Here is a 13082-nt window from a genome sequence, read left to right on the forward strand (position 1 = left end):
AATGCATCCTATGTGTAAAATATGTTTATTCCCTGATACTGATATTTATTTGTTAGATTTATTTACAGATAATCACTTTATTTTTGTCTGATAAAAACGCATGACCTTCTATTAAGAATTTTTAAAAGCTTTTATGGATATTTCTATTATATCATATACTGACTAAGCTTTTAAAAGAATATTAAGAATATGTACAAAATACACGCAATCAAATATTTTAAATGAGATTTTTAAAAGACCCTTCCTTTTACTTTCTATTTCTTAAACTATACCTCTTTTTCTTATTTTTACCTATCAATCTTATGGAGAAATAATAACAGAAATAGGCCACTGATCCTAGTTGATATTCCCTAAGAAGAGTGAAATGAGATGAAATCTTTAGGAGGGTAGGGAAGAGAAGAAAATTCTCGGTTTCTGCTTCAGAAGTAATATATGACAGGGATTAGTATAATTTATACTTCACTAACTGAAGAAAATGTTTCAAACTTGATTCATTTTAATAATGTAAAGAAAAAACTGATTTAATGTAGCTTAATTTAAAATGTAAAGACTCTTCAGGTATTCTTGAATTCAAAACTTAAGAAAAAACATACAGAATCATGCACTTTTGCTCAACACCTGGCCCATATCCCTTATTTTACCCCTACAGAAATCCAGAAATGTGCTGGAGTCTGTACCTTGCTGTTTCAAACCTGTCTCATTCTTGGACCTTCTCCTTCCCCTGCCCAAAGACAATGAATAGAAATTGGCAGCTCTTTCTTCCTGCTACATGTCTCCATATTTTCTTATGACTTGTTAGTTTCATCTTATGCAGAATATTTTTTAGTTATCTTTTCTTAGTGTCCAGACATGTTTGTTGCAACTAGTTCTTCAGAGATGCTCACACCATTAGTTGAGTGATTTAAAACTCATTCTAACAACTTTAGTTCTTTGGTCTATTCAAACCAATATTGGCAATAGCTGTAAGTAGGTCTCAACTTTCCTCCAAATCCTCTTTCTTATTCTATATCACAAACTTTTTTTTTTTTTTGCCTTTGAAGTTAATCAAGGGAATAGGATTAGAGCCTTTAAAATCTCAAATTATGAAGGTGAAGCTTTCCTGCAGCTAATGTAAGTGGTGACATAAATATTTGAGGGCCAGATGATACTCTTTTCATCTTATAGAGAGAAACTATTAATATTTAAGATCTCCTGAACTATGCAAAAGAAATTATAACTATCAAAATTTTAAAAAAAAGAAAAAAAGAAATTATAAATATCAGCTTCTTACTATGGTATATATGTGGGCCTTTTGAAATGCTGTATGAAAATATTCTTCAATTATAGTTTAAAGAACATTTATGAGTGGCTATGCATGTACCAAATCAGAGGCTTCAGAGATGAATAGTTCTTATCCTAATGTTGCTTAGAATCTAGTAGTAACAATAATGGTAATAATTACTAGTGTCTATATATAATTTGTGTATGCGTGGTAAGTCACTTCAGTCGTGTCTGACTTTTTGCAACCCTGTGGACTGCAACCCTCGAGGCTCCTCTGTCCATGGGGTTCTCCAGGCAAGAATACTGGACTGGGTTGCGATGCCCTCCTTCAGCGGATCTTCCAGACCCATGGATCAAACCGGTGTCTCTTATGTCTCCTGCATTGGCAGGCGGGTTCTTTATCACTAATGCCATCTGGGAATTTACTAGATGCCAAATATTGTGGTAAATATTTTCGATAGATCACTTCAGTTAGTAGCTCTTACTCACTAAAATAATCCACCCCCATGTAACTCCTCTCTCGGAGTAGCATTTAAGACTTTTCTGCTGGACTTTATATTTCAATGGTGATAGCCACAGATATTGTTTTTAGATTTGATTCTTTCTCATTCAGTATATTCAAAACCTTTTTAATGTCATTTTCCCTTTGAGCCCAGTGTTGGTGGAACCCCACTATGAACTGAATGAGGATTTTATCCAGGGACATAGTATCCATATTCCCATGAAAAGGTATTTATTTCTACTGCCTATATGAAGAGAAGGTTTCTGCTTCATATCCAATTATTTAATCCAAAGCCAATCTGAGAGCATAACAAGGGAGTGTCATGGAGTGTCATTTGCTCATTGGCAAAATGTGGTGATCTAAGCTTGGCCCCTTCAACTTTTTCCTTAACAAGCAGAGTGGTCTGGGGTCAGCCTATTTAGGGCTGCCCACCTTAAGCTTACTGATTAAAGCTAAAACCTTTTGGGAAACTCAAGTGCCTTGCAATTTTAAAGTAGTGATTATTGTTCTCTCCTGCAATGAGTAAAAGGCCTGTGTACAGAAAGATTTTCCTTTCTCCTATAGTGAAAATTTGTCTTACTGAGGTGTCAGTCCATGCTGAGGTCTTCAGCTGACCCAGGTACATGTGCTAATGCCAGCATCTATGTAATCCAAAATCAAGCCACAGCAGACTACACCCTCTAACCCTGATCATCTGGCAAGGGTTCCTAAAAACCCTCTTCTTTGCTGAGGCTAGTGAGCCTAGGATTTGCTTGCTCAGCTGTAAGCAGTTGATATGTGCTGAAGGCCCCTGAATGGCTGGAGCGCCCCGAATAGCTCAGGCCTCCAAGCACTGTGCTTTTGTTGATTCTGTACAGGCTCTGCCTGTGGCTGAGATAACCAACCAACAATATAACAACTCACACAACACACTGAGTATCTGATGTATTTTTCAGTGACTCTGTCAAAATAGGCAGCCATTCATATTTAGGCAGAGCCAACATAAACTACAATGATCCATCAGGGTGAAAATACCATGTGGCCAGTGCCTGATGCCTCCAGCCATATGCCTCAGTCAACAGTTAAAAAACTACACAAATTAAAAAAGAAAATTAAATGCTGACCTACATATTAAAACACAAGCTCCTCCACATGAACTACACTTCCCAACATACTCCATTTCTATTTTTCATCAATTCAGCTCTGTCTACCCGATTCTATCATTCTCTTGAATTAAACTTCTCTACCCAAACTTCAGGTCACTTCCATGGGGAGGCTTTTTCACCATATACTTAGAAAGCAGAACTGAATATATGCTCTCTGTAGGCAGCCCAGCTCCTAAAAAATAGGTTGTAAGAAAGTTGACTGGGCTGGGCTATGCAAACCCAACTTCTCCTCCCAAACTCAGGCTGATGAAACAGAGATGTTATAATAAAGAATTTTCCTGCATGTAAAGGCAAATTTAGGAATAAGTAAATAGCCACTTTCTCCCATAATTAATATTAATAAACCAAAAAGCTTACTGTTTTGAATACATTTCATAATCTGGCTGAAAAACATCTGAACTACTAAATAAGTTTATAATGTTGCTATTCTTATGCTATATTGTGCTGTTATTATGCTTAAAATATCCCATATGTTTAAGCATATTAAGACTGAAAATGATTTGATAAATTATAGGATTCCTTTTCATAAGTAGATCAGGCTACTAATTATGTACTCAAATTGGTATTTATTCATTTTTTTCCATTCAAAGTATTCCCCATATACAAATAATTAATGACTTACAAAGAATTTGCTTTATTGTTTAAAAAAGTAAAATTCACAAATTGTCTGTATTTAAATTGATAACTTTTTACCACATACTTTAAAAAGTTAAATACAGAAGTACTCATTCTGCAAGGTACCAGATCTTTGTATCACATGATAACGGCCAGAGAACTAAATAAAACTGTATTGCAAAGACAGTTGTCTTTTGGAGCCTCCAACAACTCTCCTTATGGTGACCTCTTCTCATCCAGTTCCTTTGCCTCTGTGCTCCCCCTTCAACATATACGCTTATCAAGCACTCATTATGCATTGGACAAATGCGGTCCCCTACATAGCTTAGCTTCTCATGTGGCTGCTGCATATCATTCGTTAGACCACTGTCTCATTTTTTCTTACAACTAATGGTCAGGAAGAATCTTATCAAACAACTCATGATGAGATAGTAAGTATTCTGAGTAGCTTAATGTACTTCTTAGTACCAGAGTTTCTGCATCTCATATATAAATATGCCTTAACCCAAATTAATTAATTTACACCTGCATCCAATAAGGGGTAAATTTTCTTAGAATGCCTTTCTGGATGTCTTCAAACCTAAAAGTCACCTGCAAACAAACACAATCGTCTAGTCTCTCATAATAGAATGCTGCCTAATGTCTGGGCTGTGCTTTACTAGACACTAGAAAAGCAGGTTCATACGGTGATAAATATATTCCCTATTACATTTATATTGAGCTAGTCTGTTTCCTGTTATCTTTGCCCCATAGAATTATGAAAAATGCTTTGTAGAAGTTGGAGAATAAAACATTGGTATGTTCTTCTAACTGTCTTAAAATTATTCCAGAATATTCCCAATTTCCTTCATTATGTACAAATTAGTGATCACTGTTCTATACCTAAAATGTGACTGATTTATTGATAGCTTAACCTCAGATGTTAAAAATGAATACTACACTATGTTTGTCTTTCTTTGAACTAGGAGCTGAAGCTAATTTTATGCTGAAAATTCATCCTCTGAAGAAATATCCTGTGGATCTTTATTATCTGGTTGATGTCTCAGCATCAATGCACAATAATATTGAAAAATTAAATTCAGTTGGAAATGATTTATCTAGAAAAATGGCATTTTTCTCCCGTGACTTTCGCCTTGGATTTGGCTCATACGTTGACAAAACAGTTTCACCATACATTAGTATCCATCCAGAAAGAATTCATAATCAATGCAGGTACCTAATACTAGACATGGACTTCCTAATGCTAAACAAGTTTAAAATCTTGTAAAATCTCATTTTGGTTTTATATCAAGGACTTACTAAATTATCTATTTTTGTTTAAATTAAGTGAGAAATAAAAATATTTATAGAGGAAGGACGTTCCTCTGAAGACTTCTAAGATTGAAGGGGGCTTTTATTTTTATACTTTTTCACTTAGTTTTTATTACAAACATCCAATAATCAGGCTACCATATATATAAATACTTGTCTGAATATTCTGTATTTCTCTTTGTTATTGCTCCAAATTTGCTGAAGCAAGGCTTACCAATTTTAAAGTACTTATTTTGCCAGCATTGCACCTACATTTCCATTACTGTACTGTGACTGTGTTTATAATTATGTTGCTTATAATGTTATTTCCAAGAAAACTCAGCTAGCACATGGAGGGTAGGTAGGTCAAAAGATGAGAATTTGTTTGCTAGAAAGAGCTCTTTTTCTTGTCATTTTGGAAGGCTGATTATAATTAGTGTGTGCCCTACCATGAAAGGAAAACCAGCCTTTAAAATATGAATTTCTCACACAACATTTAGCCTGTTGAATTTACGGAGAGCAAATATAAATGTGTTCAGTTCTTCCTTAACAAAACATTTAATTTATTATCTTCTCTCTGACTTCCATACGTTGCCCAAATCACTTTACAGTGTACAGTCTAATTTACCAAAACAGCCCGGCTGTCTGCTGCAGTGTTAAAAGACTGATGCATCTCCATATGGAGCTTCATACACCTTCTCCCCAAGCACAGAGGCACCTGAGAAATAATCCTTACCTTTGAGGACATCATGGATTCTCAAAACAATTTTAATGAATTTTGACCATTCATCAATGATTCTACAAAAATCACTTTAAAAGTAGCAAAATATTTTAAAATATCTAACAAAAGTATAGTATTTTAACTAAATTCCTAAAAATATTTCCCCAAAAGTGTTTTTCAGTTGTTCCATGAACAAATCTGATAGGAAATCACTGAAAATTCTCATCTCCTGTTAAAAATTAATAGTGTTTATTAGCATAATAAAAGCCCTTAGGTGTCCTATATTAAAGGAACATGCTTAATCTTCTTTATGTTTTGAAACCAAGCCATTATATTCCTACCTGCAAAGAAATATTCAGCAATATTGAGCTTTTCTCTGATTTTATAAAATATAGATTTTTCTCTAAAAAAGTTTTATTGGCAAAAAAAAAGTATTCCCTTCTCACATCAACCACACACTTTTACATGAGTAATATTTTGGACCTTTGAAGGACACATAGCAAAACAATTTGCATTTCTTCTGTACCCATACAGTGACTACAACTTAGACTGTATGCCTCCCCATGGGTATATCCATGTGCTGTCTTTGACGGAGAACATTACTGAGTTTGAAAAAGCAGTTCACAGACAGAAGATCTCTGGAAATATAGATACACCTGAAGGAGGTTTTGATGCTATGCTTCAGGCAGCTGTCTGTGAGGTAAGAAGTTTCATATTATTGAGTGTTTGCTCAGATATAAAATTCCCCAAGAATTTATGATTTCTCTTTGATTTATGGAGTGAAACATAGCATAAAAGCACACATTCTTCTCCTATCTCTTGTTTGTCACCAATGATACTCATTTTGGTATGTGTTCAGGACAGAGGGACTAAATTAGAAGTTTATAAATAGGAAAAGATAAAAGGGAAAGAAAAACTTATGTTCTTGGAAAATCATTTCCAAAAGGGCTGCTCTTTTCACTCACTACTCTGAAAGGAAGAACCAGAAATAGCTTGTTGTCCTACTCACATCACATTAGGCAGTCTGCACTTTGTAAACCTGGCCTTTTCCTCCTCTGTGGTAACACCAGAAGTCTCTTGCCAGGAACAAGTGTGGTTTAATGGCTGTGGAAGAGGATATACAAATAAAAGTTAATGCTATTTGTGAAACAGCATTGAATTTATGCACATAATTCTAGCCTGACTTAATGTTTGTTAACTTATATTTAATGTTTTCTTGAGACCACAGTAAAGATCTATGTTATTGTACAAGATCTAATTACATGTTTATTTTAAGAGTCATATTGGATGGCGAAAAGAAGCTAAAAGATTGCTGCTGGTGATGACAGATCAGACATCTCATCTTGCTCTTGATAGCAAATTGGCAGGCATAGTGGTGCCGAATGACGGAAACTGCCATCTGAAAAACAACGTCTACGTCAGATCAACAAGCATGGTACTGTAACAATAGCCTATTAGTAGCTATGACTCTTTGGGTTAGTATAAGTTTAAATTAGCAAATTCAGCTGTCCCTGCACCAAGAAATTACCTAAAGGGTCATGATGCAGAGTCAGGACAAGTTGTGAGAGACAAGTTACAGAACAGTGCAATCTATAAATTTTGGTCAATAAAATGTAAGGCTGAAATACATGGATAACATCTAGTAGCTGACTCTCTAATGTCCTACAAAGCAATGTATAATTTACAAAAATAAAAGTGATAGAAAGCTTACTTTTTTATGCAACTGAAGAGCCTTCAAAGGAAAAGAGCATATACATATGTTTGCCTGACTACTTTACTTGTAGCTAGTTCTACAGGGTTAGTATTGAAAAACATATTAGAGATGAAGAAAAGTGTATTTGGCCTGAGGAATCCTCAGGGTAAAACAGAATCTAAGTAGAGAGTAGGAGAAAAATGGAGTAAAACAAGGTTGGCTTTCAATATTTTATACCTCATTTCTTCCTTCTGAAGTTTATCTGTATTGGGGCTTCCCTGGTGGCTCAGATGGTAAATAATCCACCTGCAATGCTGGAGACCTGGGTTTGATCCCTGGGTCGGGAAGATCCCCTGGAGAAGGGAGCTTCCTGAGGGTTAGTTTCACCTCTAAATCATATATTTAAATACAATCTCCTAGAACTGTTTTTCCCAGCATTAGCTATTCTACATGTAGAAAATCAATTGCATAAAGCATCATTTATTTGTGATGTGATCCCTGTTTATACATGCATGGAAATGTTAGAACAAAAGCTTCCAGTCTTTCTTATATTGTGGCACCTAGATCTTAGTAATCTTTACCCTGGTACACATAGGCAAAACAAAGAACCTGACAGTTCTGTTAATATTAAGTAGTTAGGGCCCAATAACATAACTATTTATGTTCTATAAACCTAGTAGCCAGTTAAAACAATAATACAGATGAATCATATATATATATATATATATATATATATATAAAATTTGTGTCATTCTTAGTAAACATATTATCATGGGAACTTCCCAAGCCTTGGAATCAAACAGGACATAGCCACCCTCATTTTCTGTTACACACTGATTTTCATGCTGCTTAGTTTTGCTAAGATATGACATCACGTAAAAGAACAGAGCCAAATGTAATCATAAAGCGGTGAACCCCTTCCAGCTGGTAGTTCATGGATACCTGACAGATGTCAAGTATTGCTATGCTTCCCTTAAATATTTAAGATGTTCTGCGGCACCCTGGTGAGTGTACCACAATGCTTGAAGACACCTCATGCACAGTTTGGGAAATGTAATATCAGAAGCATACAAATTATGCTGAAATGTGTGTGTTTCCTATAAATGAAATTTAAATAGTTTAAGTTAGTTAATCTGAAATGCCCTACCAGACTTTTTGAAAGTCTAAAGGAACAACTGCATTACCACATAAAACAAGATCAACCCTTGGTTGGTTTAGATTCTCAAAAGCAACCTCAACATTTAAAGATTTTTTTAAAGTAGCTAGAATTTGAATTTTAAAATCTAGGATTTGGAGTTATTCCCTTAGTGTCTTTCTCATTGTTGCTTCTCTCCTACTCAGTCACATTTCACTTCAGTAGATTCATCCATTTTAGTCATTTCTTATCGTTCTTTCTGTTCAATCTCTTTTAATCTGAGATAGAGTGCTAATTCATTTACTGGGAGTTGAGAGAAGACAAGAGGAACCATTCTATTGTGAGAAAAGTAGAAGCTTTTTTTTTAAGGAAAAATAATAATTACATTATTCTCAAACTGCATTGCAATTATCCTTTTAAAGTTTTGCCAAGTCACTGAAGTCAGCTCTCCACAATTGTACTTTAGATGGTGCTGCTACTCATCTAGGAAGGATTCCTTAAGGCAAAGAAATGTTCTCATAGTCTTAGACATATTCCATGCCATATAACCTTATAGAAACAAAGTATAATTCTGGTGGAATTTTACACAGTGTTTGGACTTATATATCAGGAATTTGGACAAACTATCATGATATGTATTTGCCTTCTTGAACACTGTTTTACCTACTTAAAAGAATGAACATGTCACTGATAACCTTCCACATGTCACTGATAGGTACTGAATAAACCAATATTGCTACTACCTTAGAAGAATATTTTATCTCATTTATCCCATGTCTGTGTTTTAAGGAGGCCTGTCCTAAGAAGTCTCATTCCCTTCATTTCCAGGGACACTGCCCTAAAACAAAAGAAACTGAAGCATTTTGATTGACCCCTTGACTGTATTTATACACACAAGATGTACTGCTGCTCTGAAACCTCCTCTATCCAAAGCTACCCTGAGCCTAACTCTAAGCATATTTATCTGCTCATTTTAAAACGACATCTGTTCTCTCCTATTCAGCCATTATAGAGGAATTTGAAAAGATAAAGTTTAGACAAGCAATCAAATATTTTGCTTCTTAGTTTTATCTCCAGCAGCCAATACCAGTAATGTTGAATAGTATCTGGGCCTCTTGGTCCAAGACTCTGGTTCTTTCATTTATAAAAGGTAATAATTGATAAGAGGCCTTTCATATGTCTAATTTACATCATCCAGAGTTCTACTGCTTATTCACATAGCTATTTCATGAGGATCAATGTGAATTTCAGAATAGTAACATCTACCATGTTTTGAGGTTTTATTAACTGAAATCACTGTTGCTACATACAGTATCAGTATATTACATATAGTACAGTGCATACTGTATGAAATTTATCTTTATAACAACCTGGTAAGGTAGTCATAATTATCTTTCTTTTATAAACAGAAAAACTGAGGGTATAAGAAATTAAGAAACTTGACTGAGGACACACAGCTAAAAAGTTAATCAGTGGCAGAATCAGGGTTCAATCCAGTTCAATCTTTTAATAAATATGTATTCTTAACTACTTTGCCATACTGTCCTAAGGGATACCTAGAAGAAATAGAGTGGTGAAGTTCTTGGTGTAAATTTTACTCTGCTTTCGAGTTGCAATCTTACTTATAGAAGAAATAAAGTTAAGTAGATAATTTGTCTTATATATATTACACAATGAGATAAAATGTTAAATAATTTATATTTAAACATTGTTATATTTTATATCAGAGAAGGCAATGGCACCCCACTCCAGTACTCTTGCCTGGAAAATCCCATGGACGGAGGAGCCTGGTAGGCTGTGGTCCATGAGGTCACTAGGAGTCGGACACGACTGAGCGACTTCACTTTCACTTTTCACTTTTATGCATTGGAGAAGGAAATGGCAACCCACTCCAGTGTTCTTGCCTAGAGAATCCATTGGCAAATAATGTTATAGTATTAACTAAATTACATTTTCTACTGCTTTTTCTCCAAGTGCCAGAATGAAAAACTTGAGTAGTAATATAGTTTTATAATTTACCAGTAATAATAACCATTTAAAATTTTAAAATTCATTCTAAAATGGTAGAGGTTAGTATAAAAATTATCAATGGTGTAGAAGACAAGTTGTTGATACTGAGGCTTTAGAATTTCATCCTGTTTCCCTACCCAACCTCATACGGAGCCCTCTTCACAACCATTCACCCCACCCTCAACCACAAGTAACGCCAGAGTCTCCAATAACAATGAAACGGGCCCAGGGAGCAAGTATTTGGAAGAGGCAAACAGGTCACACAATGAACCACTATTAATGAGATTTTCAAATATTGCTGTGACTCTTGAGTCCTCATGGAGAGATGCAAATAGGCAAGATCCTACCACACTGCTAATTGTATTTTAGTAGCTTAGATTTGGTGTTTCTTTCTCTGAACCTTTTTTTTCTCTTTGTGCCTCATTTTAAGGTCAGTGATTCTTCACTCCTCCTCTCATTTAACTCCCCAGAAGTCCTTTAATTTATTTAGTCTCACAGAAATTACTAATATGTCATAAGAATAATAAAGTTAATTCTAATATGGCTAAACTAAAGCATATAATCAAAACTTTCATGCTATTTCCTGATTGATACTTTGTTTTTCTCTGCTTAACACTGTATAAAAACTTTCAAAATTAAACAGATAAGGTTAGTTTAGAGTGTTAGCACCTCTGGGTTTTATGAAAATGCACCATCAGCAAAGTAAAGGGAATTTCACCCAGGCAGAAAGCACCTAGAAAGTTTTAAGTTTATATGCAATTGTTTGTTTGTTTAATATTGTTACGACTTTTAGTTTAAGGTAAGAGAGAACTTTCAGCAAGAGAAAACCAGAGTCATATACAGGGAATACCCATAAGGCTATCAGCTGATTTTACAGCAAGTTTTGCAAGACAAGGGAGTGACATGACACATTTCAAAGTGTTGAAAGGAAAAAAACCCTACAACCTAGGATACTCTATACAGCAAGTTATCATTCAGAACTGAAGAATATATAAAGAGCATCTCAGACAAGCAAAAACTAAGAGAGTTAATCAATATTTTCCAAACTCAAATGTTAGAGTGCTCTTTACCACCACTGGTAAAGGCAGATATATAGTAACGTAGTAGTTCAACTACTTAAATAAGCGAGTGACAAGGTTAAAAGACAAAATTATAGAATCAACTAAAACTATAATAAATAGTTAAGGGATAGGCATGAAAATGTAAAACATGATATCAAAAACACAAAAGGTGGGAGAGGGATATTAAAAAATTTAGCTCTTCTACAATATGTTTAAACTTAAATGACTAGCAGCTTAAAACAAGCAGACATAGTTACACGTCAACATATATGAACCCCATGGTAACCACAAATCAAAAACCTACAATAGGTATACAAAAGCTAAAATGAAAAGAGATGAACTAAAGTCTACTACTAAACTAAAAAGAGACCAAAACTAAAAAGAGATGAACACAAGCATACTACTAAAGTAAATCATCAAACCACAAAGGAACAGACTAAAGCAAGAAGACAAAACAGAGAAACAACCAGAAAAAAAGTCACAAAATGGCAATAAGCACATACCTACCAATACTCATTTTGAATATCAATGGGCAAAATGCTCCAAATCAAAGGGCACAGGGTGACTCATTGGATTAAAAAAAAAAATCCATCTATATGCTGCTGTAAGACACTCACTTGAGAGCTACAGATTCACAGACTGGAAGTAAGGGGTTGAAAAAAGATACTCTATACAAATGGAAACAAAGGAAAGCTGAGGCAGCAGACCTGTGTCAGACAAAGTAGACTTTAAAAGAAAGTCTGTGACATAAGACAAATAAGGGCATTAAATACTATATAATGATAAAGGGATCCATACAAGAAGAGATTACACTTATTAACATATATATGCCCAATATAGGAATACACACACACACACACAGAAATAAAGGAAGAAACAGACAGTAATACAAAAATAGTAGGACACTTTAACATCCCAATGACATCACTGGGGAGATCATCCAGACAGAAAATCAATAAGGGAACAGAGGCCTTAAATGAACCATTAGACCGGCTGCACTTAATAGATATCTACAGGACATTCCATCCAGAAATAGCAGAATGCACAATCTTCTCAAGTATACATGAAACATTCTCCAGAGACCACATGCCAATTGTCTCGACAAATTTAAGAAGATAGAAATTATATCAAGCATCTTTTCTGACCACAATGGCATGAACCTAGAAAGCACTTACAGACAGAAAAGTGGGAAAAGAACAAAGACACGGAGACTAAACAATATGCTAGTAGGAAATCAGTGGTCAATGAAGAAACTGATGAGGAAATCAGAAAATAACTTGAGACAAATAAAAATGGAAACACAATACTCTAAAATCTATGGGATATACCAAAAGCAGTTCTAAGAAGTTTATAGTACAGGCCTATATCAAGAAATTAGGAAAAATTTAAATAAACAGCCTAACTTACCATCTAAAGGAATTAGGAAAACAAACACAAAGTCCAAAGTCAGCGAAAGGAAGGTTATAGTAAAGATTAAAGCAGAAATAAATAAATTGAAGTTTATTTAATTTATTAAACTACAATAGAAAAGAACAACAAAACCAAGAGCTATTTTTTTTTAAAGATAAAATTAATAAGATGTTGACTGGGATAATTAAGAAAAAAAAGAGAGAGAGTACCCAAATACACAAAACAAGATATGATAGAGAA

At 34.6% G+C, this 13082-nt stretch overlaps 1 protein-coding gene across 1 annotated transcript in view; it reads left to right on the forward strand.

Annotated features, from left to right (window-relative positions):
• The window catches only part of ITGB8 (integrin subunit beta 8), a 95045-nt gene that overhangs the window by 50953 nt on the left and 31010 nt on the right, over positions 1-13082 (forward strand). The window contains exons 4-6 of the mRNA XM_043462802.1: positions 4488-4734; positions 6068-6233; positions 6810-6968. Coding sequence (XP_043318737.1) covers positions 4488-4734; positions 6068-6233; positions 6810-6968 — 572 coding nt within the window. The remainder of the gene's footprint in view (positions 1-4487; positions 4735-6067; positions 6234-6809; positions 6969-13082) is intronic.

Source organism: Cervus canadensis, chromosome 3, assembly GCF_019320065.1.
Source record: "Cervus canadensis isolate Bull #8, Minnesota chromosome 3, ASM1932006v1, whole genome shotgun sequence".
Classification (NCBI taxonomy): domain Eukaryota; kingdom Metazoa; phylum Chordata; class Mammalia; order Artiodactyla; family Cervidae; genus Cervus; species Cervus canadensis.